General features: G+C 34.2%; 1 protein-coding gene across 2 annotated transcripts in view; it reads left to right on the top strand.

Annotated features, from left to right (window-relative positions):
- Positions 1-27,495, top strand: part of Ifih1 (interferon induced with helicase C domain 1) — a 53,507-nt gene that overhangs the window by 21,080 nt on the left and 4,932 nt on the right. For both annotated transcript variants that reach the window (XM_047545431.1, XM_047545430.1), the window contains exons 5-13: positions 7,015-7,119; positions 12,708-12,928; positions 18,301-18,511; positions 19,316-19,533; positions 20,601-20,717; positions 22,340-22,463; positions 22,975-23,253; positions 23,708-23,967; positions 27,293-27,442. In XM_047545431.1, the coding sequence (XP_047401387.1) occupies positions 7,015-7,119; positions 12,708-12,928; positions 18,301-18,511; positions 19,316-19,533; positions 20,601-20,717; positions 22,340-22,463; positions 22,975-23,253; positions 23,708-23,967; positions 27,293-27,442 (1,685 nt within the window). The remainder of the gene's footprint in view (positions 1-7,014; positions 7,120-12,707; positions 12,929-18,300; positions 18,512-19,315; positions 19,534-20,600; positions 20,718-22,339; positions 22,464-22,974; positions 23,254-23,707; positions 23,968-27,292; positions 27,443-27,495) is intronic.

Raw genomic sequence — 27,495 nt, 5'->3', positions numbered from 1 at the left:
TCATCCATACTGTTTCAGGATTGGTTCAAATTAAGATAGCTTTCCTTTACTTGCTAAATTTTCTTATTATTAATTACTAAGAAAGCAGTACTAGTGAGGCAATTCAAATGCAGATAATATTTTGAGCTGAAAGAGAGAGAGAGAGATTAGTGCTGCCAGTACTGGTGTTTGTTAATAGATTGTATAGGTTCGTATTTTATTTCAAAACTATCTTGAGCTACATGGATCAGTTAAATGACTTACAATTGCATAATAGTTCTAAAACGGGTTAGCATTCATATCTTAAGGATGAGGACATATTTTATCAGAAAGAAACCTCCCCAGTATATACTTGGTTCAGATTGGATTTATTTTTGTGACATCCCTTTATGACTGCAAATATTTTAAATAGAGTTTTACCAAAAGTGATCATTTCAACTTTAATTTGATTATTAGCTCTTGCCTTCTCTATGTGGGAATGTGAATGAGGACAGAGCCGGAATAGTAGGAAGCAAGAAGTGAGTTTGTGAAATCATATTAGGGAACTAAACCCTGAGCCTTTGTGTTCCAGTCTGGTTCAAGAAAACAAGTCACATGCCTAGTGCGGTGGGGTGCACCTATAATCCCAGTGACTAGGAGGCTGAGGCAGGAGGATCAAGAGTTCAAAGTCAGTCTTAGCAAAAGCGAGGCGCTAAGCTACTCAGTGAGACCCTGTCTCTAAATAAAATACGAAATAGGGCTGGGGTTATGACTCAGTGGTCGAGTGCCCGAGTTCAGTCCCTGGTACCCAAAAAAGAAAACAAGTCACATTACCCCCAAAGAGAAAGAGTAATCAATTCATAAAGAGACACAAATGTGTGTATCAAAGCTTGAGGACAGCTGAGATGACTCGTGAAAGAAGGAAGACTAATCCAAGAAAGTTTACCAGAGGAGGAATGTGAGACATTCCATCTGAGCCTTGATGGTCCAGTGCTGGATTTGTGAATAGAGGTGTCAGGCCACATTTCAGGTTGCATGTACATAATGAGTAAAAGCGCAGGTATAAAAAAGCTCAAAATGTGTTCAGAAGAACATTGTACTGAGAGGGAAGTATTTGTGAAGGATCAATGAATTAATGGGTCTCCGTAAAGGTAATTTTTACAATTGTTTTTCCTAAGGTGAAAAAAACTGTTAAAAATTAATGATTCATTGTTTGGGTAATTATGAAATGCCAGCACAATGCATTTGTGATGGTTTCAGATGATAACTGTAGGAAAGTCCTTAATTAGAAGAAGGTATTTAGTGACAACTTTACTCAGGGTATGGCACAGACACCCTGAAATTGGTTGTGGTGGAAATATTCACACTGTAAAGATTGGTAAACACTATTAAATTATGGGGTTTTTCTTCTGCAAGTCATCAATTGTTGAATATTGCCTGGACACTCAAAATATCTCTCCTTTTCTTTCTTTGGCACCTACTTAAGTCTGCTAACCTCCTGTGTCCTTTCTGGATAAGCAACCAAAAGTTAAAGAGGTTTCCAATTCCTTTTCTTTTACTTTGCCATCCCTAAACCTTGTTCTGGCCCAGACTTACGTCCATGTCATTCAGATTATCAGTCATGACTGTCTTTAGGACTTTCTGCCTCCTTTACTGATTGACAGGGAATGAATGAGTCATTCTTGAGGGTGTGACTGTCCTTACAACTTTATATTTTAATAGTTGTCTTTCTGCATTAGACCAAGTCCAAAGGCTAACAGGCATAGATGTTAGTATTTAAGTTAAAATCATTACATGCAATTCAAATTTAATTCTGGTTGAAATATTTCAGCAGTAGAAATTCTATAAACAGGAGCCGAGGAGCTCCATGGATAGCCATGTGCGACTGTGGCTCCAAGAGAGATTTTTCTCTTTGGGGAACTCATTTCCTAGAAGCTTGGATCCAGGAGAGAATATGCAAGGTGGGTGGAGGTGGCTTCTCTCCATTCTGTGGGAACACATGTTCCCTGGCACAGAGAGCAAAATCTGACAGACCAAAATTGTGTGTGTGTGTGTGTGTGTGTGTGTGTGTGTGTGTGTGTGTAGATACATATACATAGAGCTGAAAATAAAAGTGATCTATTTCCTCTTAAAAAGATTAAGTTATTTCAAAAGAAAAAGGAAATATATATTATTAGTAGTATGAAAAGTAAACACATTTAAGAAGTCTATGCAATCTCTGCATGTGTGCCCATATGTGGACGCATGTTTCCGGCTTTGGGGGCAGTCTGACACTCCAGGCTGGGAGGATGCTGAAACTGGAGGGAAGGTGAGGATGGCTAGATGTGATGCTGAAATGCACCGTGAGGTCAGGACAAGACTAACATACAACTACTGTGAAAAGTGAGATGAGACAACTCGAAGGCCTTGTAAGCACCAATTTCAGGAGAAGAGAGCAGTTGGTGTTGTTCTCCCTCAGTATCCACATGGTCCCTTGCCCCTCACATTGTTTCCTTCTGGAAGGCAAAATTGCCTTTCAGGAAAGAAACTCTACAAGAAAGGAGAGAGAGAGGGTATGGAGTAAACGATGATTCTAGACTGAAAGTAGGAGGAACATTACCTGGAAAGAACAAAAGTAAGAAACAATTTGTATTTTGCCTGATGAACCTTAGCTCTTGGAATAAGAACAGTATTGTCTGTCTACTACTTGTTATAATACCACGTTCCAGCAGAGGGCAGACTTTACATTAAAATAAATCTGAAAAGGCTTTCGAGAGGTTTTTTGTTTGAATTTTTTTAACTTCAATATTTTTGGTTTCTAAATGATTTTTAAATATTTTAAAGCATTTAAGGTCTGGGGTATGTTAAATATAAAATTTCTTGGATTCAATTTAATATTCCTGCTATATTAGCAAAATATTCAAGATGGGATTCCAAAATGAGGCAGTAGTTTTCTATGACTTATGAACTGGTCTTAGATATTTCCTATCATTGTAAGCAAAACTGTTCTTTTCTGTTTCTTTTACTTACAAAATTATTACAGAAAATCCTATTTCTTAATCAAACAGACATAAGTTTCTTTCATTCCACTAGAGTTTGATATAAATTACAACTATTTTCTAATCTATTTCATAGTTAGTTTTGCTATTTTCCCTAGAGGAAATAACACCTATATAAAAGTTAATTAAACCTATTACACAATGTAACTCCAATGTTCAACACCCCTTTAAGCAGCAACTTCACAAGAATTTAAGCCTTATTTCTCTCTGTGATTATTTTCCTTGATTGAACAAAATCATTTTTACTATAAATAAAAAGTAAAAACTATTTCTTAGAACAGGTTAGGTCATTTGCTAGCAGTGACTGTGTTCATATCAGGAGATCAATCCACTGGACTCCAAAGCACATGATCTTTGTACAGAAACATCCTTCCTCTGATTGACTTGACTTTATAGATCTACTTTAAAATCATATGCACATGACTTTTATTAGCACCTAACTCCAGAAGACATGCTCTGAAATATTCAAAGAACAAAACAAGATGATTCTGAATAATTCAGTTATAGGAAGTTTTGGTATATAAACTCAATAGGTTGGTTTATTTGGTGCATCTTCTGTGAGCACTTTCTTTATCTCACTGTGTGTGTGTGTGTGTGTGTGTGTGTGTGTGTGTGTGGTGTGTTTTTGTGTGTGAGAGAGAGAGGGAGTAATGATTTTTAAGTGAATATAGGAGAAAAACTCCTGGGTACAGTACAGTGTTTTCAAGTTTAAAGGAGATATATTGTCTTTTATTATTAAATTTCTTTCCTTTAGTAATTCTGTTTCTAAGAAAGCAAAAAAAAAAAAAAATATATATATATATATATATATGTGCATAAAATTTTGCTGCCTAGGAAACTAAATTATTTTTGTGTGGAGAAGCTGAAGATTTGTATATCCTTAAAATGACAAAGAAATAGAGCTCTTTCATTTTTAATAATCTCTAACAAATTGTTGCAATTGATATTTGTGCAATGAGGACAGAAGTCTTAATGTGCAAAATGAGTTTGGTTGCATAAATGAAAAGTTAATGGGAGTTCAGTGAATTAGAAGTGCTAGTAAAATATAATCATCCCTCTAACTTATTTTTTTTTTCTTGAAGAGATAAGCTCTGTTTTAAGTTTGGTGAAAAACTTGACATCACAATGAAAATGTCCATTGATTTTTTTAAGCTACTTTGATTTCTCTTAACACTATGGATTTAGGATTGCTTACTTGTTTATAAAGCTCCACACAGTCATCAGTCACTGGAACACTAGTCTTGAAGAACTCAGAAAATGGGGACTCTTCTCCATAACTGCATGATCTGATAAATTAACCTCTCTGAGTCTTGGTTTCTCACCTATAAAAGTAAACTGATAATCAGTATCTACCTAGAACTTCAGACATAATTTACATCTGTGAAAACTATGAGCTCAGTGTCTTCCTGACACATTGCAGATATGATTGTGAGATCAAAATAATCCAGATAATGAACTTAATTAATAACACCTTGGTTTAGGTAGCCACTTTCTCTATAAATTGTGTACACTGCATAAATAGCTCCCCCAAAATTTATGCATGCTAGAAGGAAGCTTGACTTTACATATACGAAGGACAGGTTTAAGATTGTGGTTTAACTGCTAAATGCTTAGAAAATGAAGATCAAATAAAATTTTCATTTCTGTTAAGCTTAGTGGAAAACTTAATGATAACAATGTTAGAATTTAGATTACACTTGTTAGTATTTTCCAGTAATTTTGTTATTCTCTTCAGTTCTCAATCCTACCTACATTTAAAACAACAAATGTAGAGCACATCAAAATTTACTTTTTTTTACCTCAAAATCTTGGCCTATATTTCTACATCTAGAATTATCCTTGCAATGACATTTTCCCCATCTTATTTTACACCTTGCCTTTTCCTTACAAATCATATTCTCTTTTCATCAGTGCATCTGCCCAAACGCTCTTCGACTTGACAGTTCTATCCCACACTCGCCTCTGAGCTTCTAACAAGACATACCTCTGGGAATTGCAAAGTGCCATATTTAAAATCTCTCAGTGAGATATACAGGTTTTCCCGTGTGATCATAAGGGATTCCTCAAATCTGAGTTTTAGAGCTAATCTACAACAACTGATAAGCACAGTATTTTCACATTAGTATATTTATGTTGTACTAATATACTTAAACAGTATGGATGTCCATTGAGAATTTTTCTACAACTTTCTTATCAGCTTTCTTTTAACTTTTAAGAAAGATACCTTACATATTTGATTGGTATTGACTGAAATTCCTTTACATCTCCCAAGTTAAACAGGATTAACTAAATTGGAGGGGTGATGTTTTAGATGTCATTAACGGACACACAAATGGAATAATAACTTGAAATAAATAGGAAGAAATTACAGATACAACAACATAGACAAAGCTCACACATCTTATGCTAAATTAAAGAAGCAAGACATAAGGTTACATGTTGCATGAATCCATTGATATGGAATTCTGAAAAGGGCAAAACCATAGGGACAGCAACCAGATCTGTGATTACCAGCAGACAGTGGAGGGCATTGACTATAAAGAGACTTGGGGGAAATTTGATTATGGAAATATCTTAATTGCAGTAGTAGTTACAGAACTGTATACATTTATCACATTCATCAAACTGTACAACTAAAAACAGTAATGTTTGCAGTGTAGAAGTTATACCTCTTCTGACTTGAAAAAATGAACTACTTCAAAAGAGAGAATGTACTTAAAGTTTTGAGCATCATTTCTTTTGGAGAAGTTTTATTGATAACACACTGTGTCTGTTTATCATCAATTTCTATTTCCAACTTTAAATATATGAAACTTAAGACTAGTTTTATATAGTTAAAAGCTACCTTACTATAACTTGCTGGTGCATTGAGGGAGTTTTAGGATGAGATGATAATTACCTAAGAAGTATAAACACTATAAAATATTATTAAATGTAAGAACATTATTAAATGAAATGTCTGCCCAATAATAGGCCAACTACTCGATTTTATTTTTCATTTTCTAAACACCAGCTAACACCAATTAAGCCACTATGTCAAAAACTTCTTGTACCCCATATTACTTAATGGCTATCAAATCCTGTGAGGTTAATGGTATTAGACCCATTTTAAATAAGAGAAACCTAGGATCAGAGCAATATCAATAATAAATCTCACAAGTCCTTCTGATTCCAAAGTCAACATTAGTAACCACTGCAGTGATTTTTACCAAGTTGGCAATAATTTTGATCCTTGAGGATGAGGATGGCATAAGTTTTGGGAATTGAATTGCATTGAAGAAATTTTTCCCTTGAGGGAATTAAGGTTTTCAAAAGAATTGATATTACTGAAATCAGAAAATCAGATTAACTAACTGGAGGGTGTGCACTTGATGTTCATGTTTAAACATAACTCTTTGATGGAGGTTTAATTTAATTATACTTAAGAAAACATTTATTTCTAGCCACATGCATAAGCTCATAGTACCACTGTGAAACCAGGTTTTAGTGATATTCTTGTTGAACAAATTTGTTTTAGATTTTCAATTATGATATTATAAATCCATGTTTATCATTGAAATATTTTCATAACTGATCAGTAGATCCATGCATTTTATTAATTTTATGTATTTATTAGTTCTCTGCCATTTTACATGAATATAGTTTCAATGTTTTCCATATAATATTTTTGTTTGAAACCTATTATCAAACTTGGATATGCTTTTTGGGGGGCAAAATTTACATGGAAAGGGATAACAAAAGTCGCAAGCCCTTAAGAATTTGCATCAGTTCTCACGTTGAATTACAGCACTTTAAGTAGGTAATGTGGATTTGAGTCACTACTCAGCAGCTGCTCATCCATAGTGGATTTTTCCTAATGTAGCCTGCCAGAAACTCTTACCTTTTATTCATAATTGTCTGGGTGTGCCTTCCCCACTTCCATTGAACTGTATGTACTGTGTGCTGTAGAGGTGTGCAGTTAAAATACGTTTATTCTCAGAAATATTTTAAAAATATTTTAAAATGTTTTCCTTTGCAGAATCAGACACAAGTTTGGCAGAAGGAAGTGTCAGCTGCTTAGATGAAAGCCTTGGACATAACAGCAACATGGGCAGTGATTCAGGCACCATGGGAAGTGATTCAGGTACTGCCTAACTGTTGTGTAAACCTTAAAAAGTGTGAAATAAGACACCATATAGTGGAATGCATGGGGGCTGTTCATACCCTCCCTAATGTACTTATGCAATTAAAGCAATTCTTTTCTCCAGTGAGTGGTTTTGGAATTTTGCCACTGGCTTTCTTTAAAAGTACAACTCACAAAAGTCTCAGAACCAAACTCATTTTGATCCAGTATGTGTCTTTTTGGTCTGGTACATGCTGAATTTCATGGAATCATGTCATCTATTTTATTTATGAGATCTGTTTTGATTAATCTGACTGCACTTAAATTTTGTATGCAGCATGGTATTTGTTTCTAAATGTTACTTTTTAATAAGATACATTTTAAATAGCACATTGATACTATCAATAAGAGGAATGTGACTCTAGGTAACTGGATGACAAATAGCCTCACTTAAAACAAAGAACTAGAAATGAAGAATATAGTTAAGAGTTCCAATTTGTACACATAGCTCTTGAATAGCAGTAGAGTTTAGGAAATACTTTGGACACTAACTGATAACTTGGGTACGTAGTTCCCAAGTTGCTTTTCCTATTGGTTTTGTATCATATCAGCATTAAATGAAAGTGCCTGTTCCTAATCCCCCACACCTTCATCAAAACTCTTACCAATTTTTTTAACGTGTCAGTTTGATAGATTCATATTATTTTTTTCTGTTCTCTGAATTTATATTGCATAATTATTACTGACCTAAAACATTGATATCTTAAAGCATAGTAATGGGCTTTAAATGTCTATTATACACCTTCCTACATTGGTCTATATGAATCATTCATAATTCAAATTAACGAATTACAAAGGAAAAATGCTATGCAATGTGACTGGCAATGTGGGAAACTAAGAAGCAAATTATTTTAGCCTTCATTTGTGGTTATTTCTACTTAGAAAATATTGTATAATTCAGATTATCCTGCATTGTCAGAATCATAGAAATACAGATGTACAATAGTCCTGGAAGGGAAAACAAGTTTATGTAAACATGGTCATATGCCCTAAAAGCTTTCTAAGTTGTACCACCACTTCTGTTTTTATATCCTTTTCTTTCAATCACACTCCTGAATTCCTGAGACTAAGTTAGTTTGAAGAAAGCCAATTCACCAAATGTCACTTGAAATTTTAATTGTAATTTGAAAGGGTTAATCATTTTCTATTCACTTCCATCAGTATTATTAAGTTCTTGTCATGGACTTACTTCTATGGATTTTGTTTGTTTTTCAATATTTGTCCTAAGATTGGTAAATTTAATAATTATAATTTCTATTTCATGCTATTGATGCTACTAGAACTCAAAATATACTCTAGCTAATATTTAACACATTAATGGATTGTTTTAAGCTTCTGAACCTCATCCTAATTTTTATTTGTCTAAGTAAGGGTTTTTCAACAATATTCATTCCTTCAATAAATATTTAAAGCATATCCTCTGTATGCAGGGCACTTTGCCTATTTAGAGCTGTTAGCAAATGTATTTGCTGATTTTTAGTCTTCAATGTGGCATGAAAGACATGATAAATCCGAACGCAACCTACTTTTGAAAAGCAAATACGTTTTCAAAGGCAAATACATTTTCAAAGACAAACACATTTCTAAGAGACACCCTTGAAGTTCTAGATGGGTCAGTGTTTAGAAAAAGAATTACTTTGTATAGTGGGCAATAAAATTCTGAAATGATAAAATTGTGAAATTCCTTACCTTCTGGTGCATGCTATAGTTGAAACAGAAATCAATTCAATAAAAGGTTTCAGTAAATTGGTGAACCATTAAACACATATTGGGTCACTGGAAAGTATTACAGTGCTTGACATTATATTTCAACCTTTGAGGCTGACATCAGAAAGGGTCTTATTCTCTATGTCCTTCATTCTCACTCAAAGGTTGTATAATGGACCACAACAATCACAGGTGTGAACCAACACAATTATATTATGTTCTTTGAGGAAGTATTATGCCAGAGCAAAGCATAATTGCTGGTAACTGTTAGAGTTTAAATATTGTAATTATATTATAAAAGGATTTTTCCCCATTTCCCATTTTCAGAGATATAAACTGTTTCACAAAAAGTGGCAATATTTTTGTCAATATAAACTGATCTGATATTTAGAAAGTGTTTCCTTACTATTTTGAGGTAATGCCTATTAATATGTGTCCAACTGGAATGGTGTATTTTTCTGTGTTACATGCTATAGGTAAAGAAATACTTTGTGGATTTCGAACACATGCAGTGACAGACCTTTTCTCTCCAAGAATAACTCAGCTGTCAAAATCAATGTGAGAATGAAATTTGCCACATGGTGTAGTTCCAATAGAATATTATTATTTAAACCCTATTTAATTTCATTTTTTGACCATTTATACAGTATAATAAAATGTTAAGTTTATCAGTCATTATTTGTTTTATAGGGAGGGCACAGTATAATTCAAAGCCTGTGCATATTTTAAATACTCTTTTTATTATTGCATTTTAATTATGCTTTTCAGAGAGAGCCAAAAATAAACAAACAAACAAAACCCAAACATTTCTTCATAAAGGAAATTGGCTTCTGACTCATTGATACTAGCCCAGTTTTCTCCTTCTGGTGACAGAGAAGAGGAAACCCTTTTTCATTGCTTATGTGGATAAATTCTTCCATCCCTATGTCAGAGGATGTGATAAGGCAAGAAATCAGGCTGAATATTTAGCACTCACCCAGCTCTTTTCCTTTGGATGCTATTTTCACATTGAATCCAACTCTATACTTTTTTTTCCATATCTACTCTGTGCTTTCTTGTAAACTTGGGCTGTCCATCAGATCTCCTAATCATGACTCAAAATTATAGAAAGTTACTGAGCTGTCTGTCTAGCCATTTCAATGGTAGCAGTATAGTTCTCTTGTCTGAAGTCCTTCAGGAAATGGTTGCATTTTGGCAGGGTATGCATGGCATATGATAGTCACCCAATAAATATTTATTGCAGCATGAAGTAGTGGTACATGACCAGTAAAGTGTCATAAAAACCTTGTGACTTTGCTTCTAGAGTTAAATTTTGAACAAGATAGTCCTTTGAACATTCTAACTCTTCTTAAATCTATTGGTTTAGTAAATATCTAATATGCATAAGTGATGTTGATATCTTACTCATTTGAGAGGGTGTTAAGTTCCTGGGAAAGAGATTTATAAAATTGTTGTATGTTATTACCCAAGGATACAGAAGTAAGCGTGAAAAACAAAAAAGGGAAGAATGATTATTAAAAAATACATACAACTGGAATGAGGAAGTCAGCATTTTATTATTTTAAAAGCATCAATGCAAAAATGAGTAGAGTGAAATGCAAAACAGAATTTATCAGTATCTTTTAATGAATATCATAGACCAAATAGCAATTTAACAAGAGTAAATTCCTGGGTCTAGGTTTAGACACTGCTTTAAATAATCTGACTTAGCCTACTAGCATGCATGAGGCCTTACTTTCAATCCCTAACACCAACAAACAAACAAACAAACAAACAAAGAAGCGAAACAAAACAAGAATCTGGTTGTTTTAAAAAAAGTCACATAATATATATCCTCTTAATGGAGGTGAAATATCAGGATTTTGATTAGTTACAAAGGCCACTTCACAGAGAAGTAATATTTTTCTTAAATCTAAACCTTACATAAATGAGTTATAAATACTGTGAGTTCAAAGTAAGCTTAGATAGAAAACTTGTAAATGTGTAAATGTCTATTTTAAATGTGATAATCTTGTATGAGGTTTTCATGAAAACCATATTAAGTGAATCAGCAGACCACCCAATGATAGCTTAAATATCTCGCATCTGTCTTCACTCATTCATACAGAAGGCACATTTCCTGCCAGGTTTATAGATGGTTCTTCCTAAGTGGTATTTGGTGTGAAATTTCCTACCTGTTCAGTTAGTACTATCACAACAAGTTAAAGTCCACTTAAATAGAATCATCCACTTGCTGAAACAGAGACATCAGCAAGTTTTAAAAAGTTAATGGGATTATGTTAGTTTAGCTTTATTGGCAACCATTGATAAGAGAAAAAACACTATTTCATGTGTGATAAGGTACTGATAAGTGCTGTCATTTCATTTTTTCTTGTGATTATATAAAATATAAGATAGACTTTTAAATTGGTCTAACATTTATATTACTGCATTCCATGTTGTGAACTGTACATTTTTAAAGCTTTTATTTGGCTAATATAGATAAAAATGGTCACTTCTAAATAAAATATATCTAGACCAATGTATGTTATAATAATCTCATTCTAACATTCCTAAAATTAATCTCATTCTAACATTCCTAAAATTAATGCACTTACTTTACCAGTATTTTCAATTTAAAAAATTCTATGTCAATTTGAAATATTTGTAATAGATTGTGCTTTGGGTTTCAGGATAAGTATGAATGTGTGGAGATACACAAATAAAGATGCAATAAAGATCACAATTTGAAACTAAATGACAAAATTAATCACAATTTAGTTTAAATTAACAAAATTAGTTTTTACCTTTCAGTAAAAACCTACAAATTAAAGGCTAGCAAGGGAGAAGTTTTCTCCTATTTCCTATATATTGCTTCTGCACAACTTAATTTCCTCAAATGGGAGAGAATTTGAAACACACACACACACACACACACACACACACACGTGTTCACACATACACAAACATATACACCCTGCCCTTCATATTACACAGTTACAGACTCAACCAACTGCAGATCAAAAATGCTCTTTAAAATAATTGTTTGTATTGAACATTTGCAAATTTTTCCTTGTCATTGTTTCTTAAATAATACAAAATAACAACTATTGACATGATGTTTTCATTGTATTAGGTATTATAAGTAATCTAAAGATGATCTGAAGTAAAGATACAGGTATGCTGGTAATATGCAAATGCTATGCAATTTTCTAAGGAACTTGAACACCTGCAGATTTTGCTATCTGCAGGGGTTCCTGAAACTAATTCCCCACAGATACCAAGGGACAATTGCATATATATGCTTTCTGTTACTTAGATGTCAGAAAAAATTTTAACAAATGAAGGAATGCAGTATCAGCTGTAATACATTCTCTGCAATAAAAAATAAGGGCAACTGCAGAACAAGGGGGACTAATGAATCCTGCTTTCTCAATTTCTCTTGATTTTGCATGTAGAAGAACTCAGAAAAACAAGACAATATTGGCTAAATGAAGAAATGGGAATTCTGATGCACTAACAACCATAACTGCCAATCATGCACCACAATCCTTTCTATAAATTGTTCTTGGCTTTGCTCACTCTTTTAAAACTCTCCCCCATGTTACTAGTTTCCCAGGCTCCCATGCTCTTAATTCATTCCTGTATCCCAACTCCTTGGGTCACTTCCATGAAAGAGCACCAGGTTTCTGCAAATTTAAGTGGACACCTGACATTGATTGGCACAGAAACTAGAAAATAGATGGTTTGGATACAGAGAAGGAATTTAAGGCCACAAGAGGTCTATATTCAATTTCAGGCCTCATAGCATTGGTTATTTTATTGCCTCTTCTCTTATTTTTCCTCTTTTCAACTTTCTTTAGATGAAGAGGAGGTCACAGAAAGAGCATCCCCTGAGCCAGAACTGCAGCTCAGGCCTTACCAAATGGAAGTTGCCCAACCAGCCTTGGAAGGGAAGAATATCATCATATGCCTTCCCACAGGGAGTGGGAAAACCAGAGTGGCGGTTTACATTGCCAGAGATCACTTGGACAAGAAGAAACAAGCATCTGAGCCTGGAAAAGTTATAGTTCTTGTCAATAAGGTATTCAGACAACACATAATATGGCATCATTTGTTCATTTTTCATTTTACTATTCTCAAGTCTTTATATAATAACATTTGTAGCAATGTATCACACAGATTAGTTTAATTGGATGTAAAGACAAAATAAACCACTTATTTTACTTTTAATCTCTGTTTTTATATGTCTTTCTACTAAGTGACAAAGCTTAAAATTGGATTTCTCTATAAAACCAGATCATTAAATCAAATAGCTATAACTTAGGCTTAAAGATAATATTTATAAGATGTATTTTAAGGTCAACTGATATTGATTTAGTTTCTCATTGCAAGTGAACATAAATGACCTCAACATATCCCTGGAATCTAGGATCAAATAGTGTCTTTTAGAGTCTCTTTAAGATCTGACCCTTAGTTGATGATGAAATGTCCTCTTTATCTAGAATATATATAATGTGATTTGAAGATAAAGAGAAATTAAGTGAATGTTGGTTTATGTATATCTACTTAAGCAGGTAAACAATAAGCAAAGAATATATATATACACATATTACATATATGTATAATATATTAATGCAATAAGTATAAGTAACTATTTTCCTTTAATAATTAATATTGGGTTATGTGAAGGTCATCTTAATAAACAGATATATGTTTTCTACATTGTGAAACAAAATCAAGGTGATTAAGCCTTACTCAAACAAATGAGAATTTATTAATTTATATATTTGCAGGGTTGGGGATATTAATTTTTACCATTTTGGGGAATAAAATTGAGTATGCGCTTTATGACCAGGAATAGACTATTTCCCATTCTTATGTATTTTTTGACAAAAAATTCACCAGTAGACTATAAAATTTCCTATATTTTTTAGATTTCTTTATGCCCAAACTTTTTGTTACAACTTGTTTTTCAGTGCTAAAAAAGGTAATGAATGTGATTGAGTGATTGCATCCATGATTTGAGTAATTTCCATCATGTTGTTCCAAATGCATTTTGTATGTATCTGGTATGTGTAAAGAACACTCCTTTACACTTTTATATCTTCCTTTACATTTTTACACTATTAGAACTTATTTATTTATTTATTTGCTGGTAATGATGATACATTAGAATTTATTTGTCCATAGCCTTTAATATATTCCCTTTGTAAAGGTATTGCTTTTTAGAATAAGTTTGAATCCTTTTTCTGCCTACCAGCAGTGTGATCTCAGACAAATTAGTAGACAACTTTTTTTTACAGTTGCCTCATCTATAAAATTGACAAAATAATAATCACCGTGTTCTGAAATCTTTGTAGCTAATGAAATCAAACACTTTAACCAGAGAACAGGTTAAGTACCAGATCCAGAGAAAGAACAAAGTTAACAGAATTTAAAGCTACTTAAACTGATTTTTTTTAAAAAAATATGATTTAGCTATTCTGCTGTTTTTAAAACTCAGCCTTACCATCTAACCTCTCAGAGGGCTCTCCTTCCCTATTTATCTGTCTCTTTGTTAGTTATATCACCTACTCTAAACCGTACAGCCTCAAAACCTAGGAGCCATTTTTCATTGGTTTAGTTCTGTATTTCCTTTATGTGGCCACAGGGGCACAGAGCAGGAGAGCTCCAAGGGGCCTTTAAGAGGCAGCTTTCTTCCTTTGTGGAGTCATTCTCTCATTTCCACTGAATAACTTCGTATATCAAGATCTCCCATCTACAAGACAGCCCTGGCCATTCTTTGACACACTGACACTGTTAGAAAGTCCAGATTTGCTTCTCTGGAACCCAAATTCATTGGTTGCAGTTCTTTCCTCTTTGATTCTGAAGAGTAAATCATAATTCTCATGCCTTATAACAGTCCTTCATGAAAGGACTTTTCTTTTTGTCCCCTGGAATAAATGTCCACAGTTCTTTTAATTGTTGGTATAACATGGTTTCCAGGCCTTTCATCATTCTTAGTTCTCATATTCTTCCAGAACTTTATCTAGAATCCTCTTAAATCACAGTGTCCAGAGCTGGACAAAATACTATAGCTATGGTCTTAGCATTGCAGAGTTCAGGAGAGATGTGATACGATACCTAGCCTGTGACTGGATTTGCTTTGACATGTACAGACTCACCTGCACCTTGCTGTGAACTCAGAACCCATTCCTTTTCTTCGGAAAATCTGTTAAGCTAGAGTTAATTTTTGTGCAGTTAAGTTTTTAACCTAAATGCAAATACTTGTGCTTCTCTCTTCATATCACTGATGTTGCCTGATCATTTCAGGTCTCATGATGTTGTACATGTCTAATGCACTTTCCTTTCTATGAAATTTCCTTGTCTTGGTGCTTGATTCTAGTTAGGAAACTTTCATCTCATCAGATCTAGGTGATTTTTATGAGTGTGTACCTTTATAGCCATGTTTAAATGTTAATTCATTCTCACTCTTCATATTCACTGCACTGTCTTGTGAACATTTGAGGACTTAACTTGAGTCCCTGAGCTTCCCTGTTGTTTTTCTCCCCAGAAATACTAGAAATACTAGAAATCCCTCCACTAGTTTCCCATCTATGTCATAATTGCATAATTTACTATCCCATTTTTTTAAATTTTAGAGTAATTTCAGCATTAATTATTTTGGTTGAGTCAAGAAATCTCTGGTCCAGTAACTTAACCTGCATTCTGTATTTAAGCCTAACAGGAAGTTATTGTAACCTTTGATCTAGAAAAGAGAAATCATGTTTCCTAATACCATTTACTTTTATCTCCCTTCCTCCATCCTTTTCAAAGTTATAGCCTTCAAATGCAGGGAGAAATGAAAACACCACCTGTGCTCCCAGACTTTCCATTTCCTATCTAGGGTTTCAACATCATGAGAGATAAATCCCAGGTTCCTTCAGATGCTATAATGTAGCCCCATATGATTCAGCAGAAGTGGGTAGCAGTTGGGTTTGATTAGTCTTGGCAGGCACTCTGTCACATCTCAGGAAAAGGCTCCAAGAGGACCACACACCTCCCAATTAGCCATGTCAGACTTGCATCTGGCTTTCTCTGTGTCCTTCAGTAGGAAGTCAGTGCCACCCAGAGTGAGTATCAGGACTTCCAACACCTGCTATCTCCTGTGACAACATTTTTGTTTTGTAGATAAGAGAATGCTGCTTCCTTAGAAGGTTTTAATTCATCTTTTATGGGTAGAAGTTGCTATGTCACTCCATGGTCCAGAGATTCTTAATTATGCCATTCAGCATGAGTGTATTTAAAAACACATCAAAAGCAGATTCTATTCTCAAAGAATCTATGGTTTAAAAAGGAGATGAGAGATGTATGTTGATAATATGATAATTAATATTTTATGGACTTTATAAAGCACTCTCTTGTACATTAGCTCATTAAGCACAGTTACCCTATGAGATAGTCATGATTATCCAATTTTTTTCCATCAGAAAACTGAGGTTCCAGCTTTAATTGGCCTTCCAGGGATCATCCAGTCAATAAGCAGCTTAGAAGAAACCTGAACCCTTATCCTCTAATGTCAACTGTTCTCTTTCCGCCTTCCTCTTCCACTAGAATGAAAGGCAAAGTGGTGTATTGGGGAAGTTTTCTGAGTACTGGAAACATGGTGGCTTCTAATTCATTTAATTTTCACAACCCTATGACAGGTCCATGTCATCTCATTTCGTTAAGGAGGAGTGGACACACCTGAGATGATTCGACCTTGACCAGGTCACACAAATCAAGCACTGGAATGACTCTTTTTCAGGGATGTTTTCCTTCTGGCACATGCTTTCTCTTTCCACCACATTAATTTTCTGTTCTCTTCTTCAGAATCTTTGTGACTCCCTTCTCCGATTATTCCTCCTGTCTTGCACAGTAGAAATAATACTTTTAGAAAAATGAATCAGTGATGGTTTTGTGGAAGAGACAGAAGAGCTGTGGCACTCACATTTTGAAGTCTTAAATATCACATGGGAGCTTCATTAAAGTGAAGAATTCAGGGCTCTGCCCTTAGGTGGTCCCTAGATGCAGCAGTTCTTGAATGGGGCTCAAGATTCTGCATTTTTCAAACCTCTTAAGTGATTTTGTGGCAGGTAAACCAGAGAGAACTTATTTTGAAAACAACACTGAATGACAGTTCCTCTCATTACCCTGTCTACCTTGTGGTAATGTTTTCCACTCACCAACCTTGATTATTGATTTCAAGTCTACTTCCTTGGAATTCATGGATTCCATTTTACCTCTTCCCTTTTCCCCTCCCTAGACATTTACTCTTAGAAGCCTCTATCATTTCTACTAAATAATAATAAATAATAATGCAAAGTCGTGTTTTTTGCGTTCTGCCATTCTCCACTAGGGAGATCACCCATACTTCATTTAATACATAAGTGGGGCTTACCTCAAGTAAAAAGAAGAACAGATATTCAGCAAACTAGTGGAAAGGTAACCACTGTTTGCATTATTAGGTTATCATATTATGGGGAAAATAATGCATATTTGTTGAGGCTTGCCCTTGAAACTCTTCCCAGCAACTATCTGCCATACTACGTAACCCTGGGCTTCCATTGTATAAATCCTATTAGAAAAGGACCCTCCCCCAGTGACTACTACTAGGAAGCATTGCAGTGTCTACCCAGCCAACTTCAGCAGTCACTGCAACTTGCAAAGAATCAGCTGAACAAGATAAAAAGTTTCACACTTCTTTTGTCAAGGGTATTTGTTCTTTGGTTTTTGTTCAGTCACCAAAACTATGCCAGTAGTTCATTCCCTCACTTCCTACCCATGCTGCCAGTCAATGTCTTTCATCTTTACTCTCAGTTCCCTGCTCTTTCTAATCCTTCAGACATGTCGCTCTTAGCCTGATTCCCAAACCAACATTGAGGATAAACCACCTCTACATACAACTTATAAGGATCTTATGAACTGTCATGCTAGATTTAAAATACTCTTGTTAGTGTGCACAGCCTGGCTCTGCTGTACAAATTAAAAATATATTCCATATCCAAACTTAGTTTCAACTGATATCCTTATTAACCCATGGCTGAGTAGATTTGAATTCCCTCTAAACACTTCCTTTGAGGAGCTAGTTGTTTCCTCGTCTTTGCTGTCATTTTGTATTTCCTTCTCCAAGAGAATTATTACATTGCATTATGGTTATTTTTTTTAAGTCTTGATAAATGTACTTAGCTAGACTGAGTTGCTCTAAGCCATCAACCATATCCCAAACACCTTTATGTGCCAGATACGATGTCTACACCTAACAAGCATGCAGTAAATGTTCATTGACAGATGAATACAAGGATTGGTTGTTATGCCTAATTAACTGATAATGTAAACACATCTCAATGCTTCACACATAGTAGGCCTTTGATTGATACCATTTACTTTGACTTTGTTTTCTCTCTTTTTGTTTTTATCTTTTCATTTTTTAAGGTAATGTTAGTTGAACAGCTCTTCCTCAAAGAGTTCAAACCATTTTTGAAGAAATGGTATCATGTTATTGGGTTAAGTGGTGATACCCAACTGAAAATATCATTTCCAGAAGTTGTCAAATCCTATGATGTTATTATCAGTACAGCTCAAATCCTTGAAAACTCCCTCTTAAATTCAGAAAGTGGAGAAGATGCTGGTGTCAATTTGTCAGGTTGGTTGAAGTGTTTGTTTTTAGAAAAAGAAAAATTAGTAATAATGCTGATAGTAACAGAGGTTGTATTAGTCAAATGATTTTTAAAATGTCGATAAGAAGTTGACCTTCATTTACATTGTCCTTCATGTTTTAAGAGTTCACTAAAACCCTTCACTTACTGGGAGAAACAAACAAAAAGAAGTTTTTGTAGATCACTTTATCTGCATAAGAATATCATTATTAAATCAAGCATTCACTGAATTCTCTGTTTACTTCTGACAACATTTTTTAATTTTTTTAATTGCTAAAGGATCCCTTTAGAACCATGACCTTCTCTGCAGAGTGAACAAACAATCCTTCCTATTTTCTGGGATGGGTTGAGAAGGTAGGAGAAAGGCAGGGAAAGACTAAAAATAATTATAACAATTAAATACAATGTTAAAACAAAATTATCTCTTTTCAAATAGTGCATTTTTTCAGTTGAAGTAATAAAAATAAAATTTACAAACCCAAAATGAAATATTTATTAAAGAAAGAATGTGAATTTCATTCCCTAACATTTTAGCTCTATGAACTTTCAGAAACCCATTTGTTAACCAGGGATAGTAGGCAACAGTTATAGCTAGACGAATAGTATCCCATACTTAGGTATCACAGATGCAATGTATGATTAAACTTTCTCTTAAAATCTGACAGAGAACAGTGCCAGTTCCCTGCCCAAGAAAGACATCCCCATGGTTACTCAGTTCACTAGTTTCAGGGCACTTCTCTTCTTCTAGCTTATGGGTATTGCAAAATTGACCATTTGATTTTTCTTCTAAGACTTTTCCCTCATTATCATTGATGAATGTCATCACACCAACAAAGAAGCAGTCTATAATAATATCATGAGGCGTTATTTGAAACAGAAGTTGAGAAACAAACGTCTAGAAAAAGAAAACAAACCAGTCATTCCTCTGCCTCAGGTATTGGGCCTAACAGCTTCACCTGGTGTTGGAGGGGCCACAAAGCAAGCCAAGGCTGAAGAACACATTTTAAAAGTAAGTCATTAACTTTATGTATAATCGAAAGGCTACAACAAATAACTGTTCCTCAGGCTTTTTATGTAAGGTTGAATTCAAGTTCCATGATCATCAGTTAAATGAAATCTGTTTGCTGTAACTATGGTAAATACACAATCCACAAAACTGTGATAAACCTTAAAGAACTGTGATGCAGAAGAGCATAACACTTATAAAGAGTAATATAATTGATGGGAGATTGAGACAAACAGAATGCCTTCTTCTCAAGTATCTACAACTTAATGACCTACTCTATATGGAAATATACATAGAGCATTTCATAGATTTCACACATTAAAATGTCTTACCCAATGAGTGGCAAGACCGCATGCTTCCTGTGTCTTTTCTGTTATGTTTCTTTCTTTGAATCTGAACTACTCAAATGGGAGATAGAGATAGGAGGATCTTTCATTAAAGATGAAATTGTCAGCTGCCCCAGAATAGTGATACCATATAAACCAGTCAAGTGTTAAAGATCTCAAGTGTGAAATGAATCAGAGTAGCCCAAGAAATATGTTGGCAGCAAAGCAATTGCATTTGTGTTTTAAGTCCTTTGCAGTTAAATTCAGTAAAAAATCTTTAGAGAAGACAACATTCCGAGGTGCAATTTTTGGCTTCAAGATAAAATTTATCACAGGGATTAGGAACTAATTCCAGTCTAATCCAGACACAAGAGATAAGGCTGCTTCCAGCTTTGCACTGTCTTCATTGTGTGGAGAGGTTGGTAATATGTTCCATGATTGTCAAGATGATGTGTAATATGATTATCTCATATCCATTCTCTGTCAGTCTCTGTAAATTGCTGTACTCTTTCCATGTCCAATTTTCTAGTTGCAGAATGGAATTTAAGGGTTGAGAAGAAATATGTTTTTTGAAATAATTATTCACCAACTTGATTTAGAAGCTTATTTTTACTACTTACATGATATTTTATTCTACATATTTATGCCAGAAATTATATACTACATATTCCTTACACAAAAACTATACTGAATCAATTATAAGGGGAAAGTAATTGTTTGAATTTTAAAATATCTATTTTCCAGATATGTGCCAATCTTGATGCATTTACCATTAAAACTGTGAAAGAAAACCTTGAGCAACTCAAAGTCCAAATAAAGGAGCCATGTAAGAAGTTTGTAATTGCAGATGACACCAGAGAAGTATGTCCTTAACATTTTGTATCTCTTTGGTTGGCAATGCCATACTCAATTGAAAGATGGCAAAGGCTATTTTATACTGACCATCTGGATAATATTTAAAAATTTTTGCAGACAAGTTATAGTTTTATGCTTTCAAAACTTGGTATTGGGCAGCAAAGCACTGATGCTAAGTGTTTCTTCCATTCTTCTTTTAGTTTTCTAGTTTATTTGAAAAGTAACTCAGTAATTGGCTACATGTGAACCTTGGAGGGACACCAATAACAGACATGAGGCTAAGGAGCAGTGTTCAGAATTAAAGGACTATAACAGTGAACTTTATCCTGATTTTTACTTTCTTGGTGACTTCCAGGATTAGTTTTCTGACATTGCATGGAAACATTTTGTTACTCTTAAATTATAGTTGGCAATGATAATGGAAATTTTACCTAATTTGCATATCTGCATATTTACTTTCTCTGGTAAAATGCTGTCATATTAAAGAAGTGAAATATTTATTTTAATGGCATTTCTCTAATGAATATTTTTATTGATTATAAAAATGAATGGAGAGCCAATTTAGATATTATGACCAATTATAAAATTGAAAAGCATGCTGCATTTTAGCTATATGCACTTAATCCCATTGAAAATATACCTCGTAAGAATATTGGGATTAAAGGGAATAATACATGTTCAGTAAATAATACTGTGCTTGAAATGTAGTAGGTATTAAACCGATGTTAGTGATCAGCCTCCATAATTTTTTTCAATTCTGAAAGAGTACTATCTGTTTGAGCTGTGTGAGCTCAAATGTACTTCATTCACTTTCACTTGTTATTCATTCAGTTTTACTTGTTTTATATGCATGTTCTTACTCATAATCATTAAAAAGTTCTCAGGATATTTTTGAAGAGAATTTTTTCTTTTTTAGCTTACTAATTTTTTGATATACTTTTCAATATGCTTTTCATTGAAGTGTAACACATGCACAGAAAAGCACAAATTCTAAGTGTACTAATTGATGGATTTTCATAAATGGAACACATTATGCAAATAAAATTCAGATAAAGAGATAAAACATGGCCAGTGTCTCAAAATTCCCTCCCTTACCCTGTCAATCACAGTGCCCCAAGGAAACTACTATCCTGATTTCTTCTCAAAGATGAGTTTTGACTGATATTGAAATTTATACAATGGATTCATATAGCATAAACTTTTGCATATCTGACTTTTCTCAAACTCAACTTTTCATTTTGGTAGAAACAATACTGAAAATAGTTCTTCAAAGAAGAATGCTTCTTAAGTTTGTTGACTTTCCAAATACTTGTGACATTAATTCAATATGTGTTTTTAAAGTTACCTTTAATATTTAAGATTTATAATGTCCATTAATTTTACTTCTGTAAAACTTTTAAATTAGAAATTACAGTAGAGGTATATGGTTTTAGTGTGGGTGTGACTTGATGATAGAAGTAATATAGAAGCAAAAAAAATGAATGCAATATGCAAAGATGTGATCAGAGATTATCCTGTTACATTCAAAGATTCTCAAATTTATTATAGCATGTAAACAAATTTAACAAAGATAACTGTACCCCATAACAACATAAATATGTAAGAATAAGTGTATAATTTATTTTTAGGATCCATTTAAAGAGAAACTTGTAAAAATAATGACAAGCATTCAAAATCACTGCCAAATGAGTCCAATGTCAGATTTTGGAACTCAGCCTTATGAGCAATGGGCCATTCAACAGGAAAAAAAAGGTAATTTGGGTTTTGAACTAACAGTTTATCACATGTTTACTCCAAGATTTCAGATGATTATAGCACATATTCACAAGCAAACTGTAAGCAAATAGAATATTAAATTGGGTTTCTGTATTCTGTATGGGACAAGCATAAACATGTTCTAATCCCTTATCTGAGGAAAGAGGTACCAATTCATCCAGTTTTCTCCTTCATTTATTGTGTATTTAAAGTATGAAGATTAATACTAACAGCTCTGTCTCCTATGGCGAGCTCCATGGTCGAGTTTTTCATGCCATTCCTACATGGATCAGGTACATGTTCTGGCTGATGCAGAGCTTAAAGCAGCTCATCAAGGAGTTGGGAAATGTTTCCTCCCCCTTTGAGAGCTCATGATACCTTTAAAGTCTTACCTTGATCATTTCAAAAGGAAGGTGAAGCTGATTTTGGAGTCATAATTTATTCAAGTCTGCAGCACAGTCATAGGGTTTCGCTTGCTATTTCTCTTACACAATGTATTCTTTCCCAGCTGCTAGAGAAGGAAATCGCAAAGACCGTGTGTGTGCAGAACATTTGAGAAAGTACAATGAAGCCCTGCAAATTAATGACACCATCCGGATGATCGATGCATATAACCACCTTGAAACTTTCTATAATGATGAGAAAGAGAAGAAGCTTGCGGTCCTAGAACACGACAGTGACACAAGTGTGGATGACGATGACTGTGATGGTGATGAAGATGAGGGTGACTTAAAGAAACGTTTGAAGCTGAACGACACTGATAAATTTCTCATGACTTTATTTTTTGGTAAGATTCAAAGAAACATGTCTTGTGTGGTCTCATGAGTTTACCTCTTTATCATGAACCACTGCTTCTTGTAAGCAATCCCAAAGGTCCTCTTAAAAATTCATTTTGAAAGAAGAAGGTCCACTCCTACTGATGTGACCAGATTAAGGATTACTTGTGTAACAATAATCAACCATTTGATCATCAGTTTTACTGTCAAAATGACTGCAATGAATTTAGTAATCAGACCAGTCTGATTATTAGATATAGCATAAGATCAGTGGAAGATAAGTCACATCTCAATGTATCAAGACATAAAATTCTCTAGTGTAATTGTGGTTTTTAAAATTTATTTATTCTTAATAATTAAAACAGATATTCATGATGTACAAATTAGTGTTTTGCTATATATATATGTTGTGGAATGACTAAATGAAGTTAATTAACATTAAGTAATTATAATTATTTCTTAAAGAAAACAAAAAAATGTTGAAAAAACTGGCTGAAAACCCAGAACATGAAAATGAAAAACTGACCAAATTAAGAAACACCATATTGGAACAATATACCAGGACTGAGGAATCTGCACGAGGAATAATTTTTACAAAAACACGACAGGGCGCGTATGCCCTTTCACAGTGGATTACTGAAAATGAAAAATTTGCTGAGGTCGGAGTGAAAGCCCACCATCTGATTGGAGCTGGCCATAGCAGTGAGTTCAAGCCTATGACACAGGTACAAAAGCCCTTTTGGGCTTCTTTTCTCATGCCATTATTATCAGTCTCAAATTGCTTTTAATGCTTTTCATCATCTCTCTCACCTAAAATAGATTTACAGAATGAAACACTTTTTCTTGGAATCAAGTTTGGGTTTAACAGCAGTCTAGTCTGGTATTTGATAAGCTAAGCATTGTCTTAAGAGTCCCTTTTTTCCCCCATACTTGGAAGAATCATTAAGTTGGGTTTCTCTTGCAAAAAATAATGATACAATACAGTGTAGAGAAATGTTTTCTTTTCAAGGTTTTTGTTTTATTTCATTTGCATTTCATTATACTACTTATTGTGTGCACATTAAAAAACAAAACAAAGCAAAACAAAACAAAACTTGGGGGAGAAAAAGACCCTTACTTATTTCAAGTATGAGTACAACAGCCATCTCTTTTTAAAATAAAATGTTCTTCTGAAGACTGAAGTCATACTGACCCTTGCTGGACAAGAAGATACTTCAGTTCTATTATGGCCATCATCATTCAGGCCAATGGAGCAAATAAATCTGTTTTAGAAGAAAGAATTCTTGGAATTGTCCACCATAACTCTCCATATACTCTGTACATGCACTTATGTTAAGTTGTCTCTAAAATTTAAAACCAGATAAAGCACTGTTTTCTTTGGGTTAACAATCTTGTTTCTTCATAATATGAGAATCAATTTACTTAATGTTCTTTTTTAGTTGGTTTTTTTTTTTTTTTTTTTTTTTTTGTTTTGCTGCTGTGATGAAAAGACCTGATAAGAACAATTAGAGGAGGAAAAGTTTATTTGGGGGCTCGTGGTTTCAGGGGTCTCAGTTGATAAATAGCCAGGTCCATTCCTCTAGGCTGAAGGTCAGATAGAATATCATGGTGGAAGAGTGTGGTAGAATTTCCATTCCCCTAGCTGGGGAGGGTGGGGATGGTCAACATAGTCATCCCTCTCCTCGGCAGTCACCCTCCTCAGCAAGACAACTACTGGTCCCTGACAGAGACAGTACTTTGGGAAACTCATTTTGAGATTTTACCCCTTCCTTCAACCATTTTCAGAAAAAAAATTATGGACTGAGACTCTTCAGAAAAAAAAATTTTTTTTTTTCCCTGAAAGAAAATGTCCCTCCCTTACCCCCGTCTTCACTTTGTAACCTGGCTTATAACAGGCCATCCATTTTTGTAGCACACTTTTCAAAAACAATTATAACCTGGTCCCATCTTTCTAGGACCTAGTTCTGCTTACATAGCAGGAAGAATAAAGACACCAACTTTTACATAGCCCAGCTAATCATGGAAGTGTGTCCAGGCTTCAAATAACTTGAGTTTTAATTTTTTTTTCTTGGCAGAGTAATGTAAAATTAAACTGGGGAAAGATATTTAATATTTAATACTAAGCTTTAAAAGGAAACCTGCTATCATTGCTATGTATCTTGATGCAAAGACTATGATGATGATAATAAAAGAAAGTACAGCAGACACTTGGCATTCAAAGAAAGAAAAAAAAAGAGTGTGGTAAAGGGAAACAAAGAGAGCGTCCTCTACAAGGACAAAATATATACCCCAAAGGCACACTTCCAAGAATCGCCTCCTCCAGCCACACCCTACCTTCCTTTAGTTACCACCCAGTTAAACCCCTATCAGGGGACTAATTCACTGATTGTATTAAGGCTTTCATAACCCAATCATTTCATCTCTAAACTTTCTTGCATTGTCTCACACATGAACTTTTTGGGAACAACTCACATTGAAACCATAACACTGTTTTTTCCCTGGCTTCCAGGTAACTGGAAGGCAAAACAGAAGTTCAGTCTCACAGCCTCTGTGTTTATCTTATAAGTGATACATCTATACTTTTTCGCTCTGAGTTCTATCTTTTATTTTCTATATACTTATTTGTTTAATGTTGAGACTTTTGTCATAAGTGGTCTCAGCTTCTGTTTGAAAAGGGGTGGGGTACAAATGAAAAGCCTCTTTTTAAACTACTTCTGCTTCTTATCCACTTCAAATCTGGGGGTTACATGCCAAAATCTGAACCCTCTCCCCTTCCTCACTCCCTGCATTCCTCATTTCCCACCCTGATAAACTGGAGTGGATTTGTACTTTAGAAGAGGAAATGGCATCTACTTGATTTAACGAACTGATATTGTGTCTGAAATTTAATTATTAAAGTTATTCCTTTGAATTGAGGCACAGACAACTTCTGTTAAAAACCAAGGACATGTTAGTTTATCAGCAGATGTGAAAACATGAGGGAGAAATCCTTAAAGACGCAAGAAGGGCCTTTCTAGAGAATTCTCCAGCCATTAAGAGTCAAATAAAAACCTATACTGCCCCTAAGATGAAAGGGATCAGAGAGTACATGGTTGGTCTGGGAGGTTTACTTTTGTTTAATGTATAGGAACAGAAGATAGTGTGAATCTGTACCAAATGGCCAAGAGCGCTGATCAAGGCAGGTATGAAAATAAAACATCACCAGTTACATCAGACTAGGTTCAAGTTCACCTATTCTTCCTATGAAAGGACCAAAGGGCATATTTTAATATATTAATATTAACTTTTAAAATCCAGATACATTTTGCTTAAAAATACTTGTAAATCTGTTTTTAATAACATATTCTTCCATTTTTGTTATCCCATTGAATACATCCTATATTGACCTTGCTTAAAATTAATAAGATATAAGGCTACCCTAATTCTCAGTATACCTGTACATGCACTTATGGTAAGTTGCCTCTAAAATTCATCTTAGACTATTTTCCAGTCCCCCAGGCAGCCAGTGTTTTCACTTTCTTATTTGTCCTTTCAGGAATATTCTGTGTTTCTTCCCTGAATGATTCTTAGGGTGACCAAATAAAGTATAGAATGTGCATTTTTTTTTCCTGTGACTCAAAACTCAACAATCTATAAAAACATCTCTGCATCTAATTTTCTGAATATTAAACATTCTGAAGTGAATGTAAGAAAGTAAAAGCCCATTTTAGCTTCTCATTGTCATATCCTCTTGTCGGCCAACAGCATCTTCCTTTCTTCCTCCCAAAATCATCCATCAATTTATTTCCTTGGCATAAATGATGATCTTCCCACCTCCAGACTGGAGGAGGGAAATATTTTTGTTATTGTGTGGTAATCCCAGATTGGAAATCAAATGTTGTCTCCCCATCAGGTCTTTGTTCAATGCCAAAAACAGATGGCAGCAGATTCGTGTATGATCTAATCCTTTGATTTACACTGACCAGTTGCAATTTATTATTTCTTCTCTTAATTAGAAGATTTTAATGTGTTTAGCATCATGAAATTTAATTTATTAAAATGTTTCCACAGAATGAACAAAAAGAAGTCATTAGTAAATTTCGCACTGGAAAAATAAATCTGCTTATCGCTACCACAGTGGCAGAGGAAGGTCTGGATATCAAAGAATGTAACATCGTTATCCGTTATGGCCTTGTCACTAATGAAATAGCCATGGTCCAGGTACATTCAGATGTCTTTATCTAATGTGTTAATTTTTACTTCTGTGTTCTGAT

Source organism: Sciurus carolinensis, chromosome 3 (assembly GCF_902686445.1).
Source record: "Sciurus carolinensis chromosome 3, mSciCar1.2, whole genome shotgun sequence".
NCBI lineage: Eukaryota > Metazoa > Chordata > Mammalia > Rodentia > Sciuridae > Sciurus > Sciurus carolinensis.
Note: the sequence above shows the minus strand (reverse complement) of the source record. Positions and strands in the feature narration are given on the sequence as shown.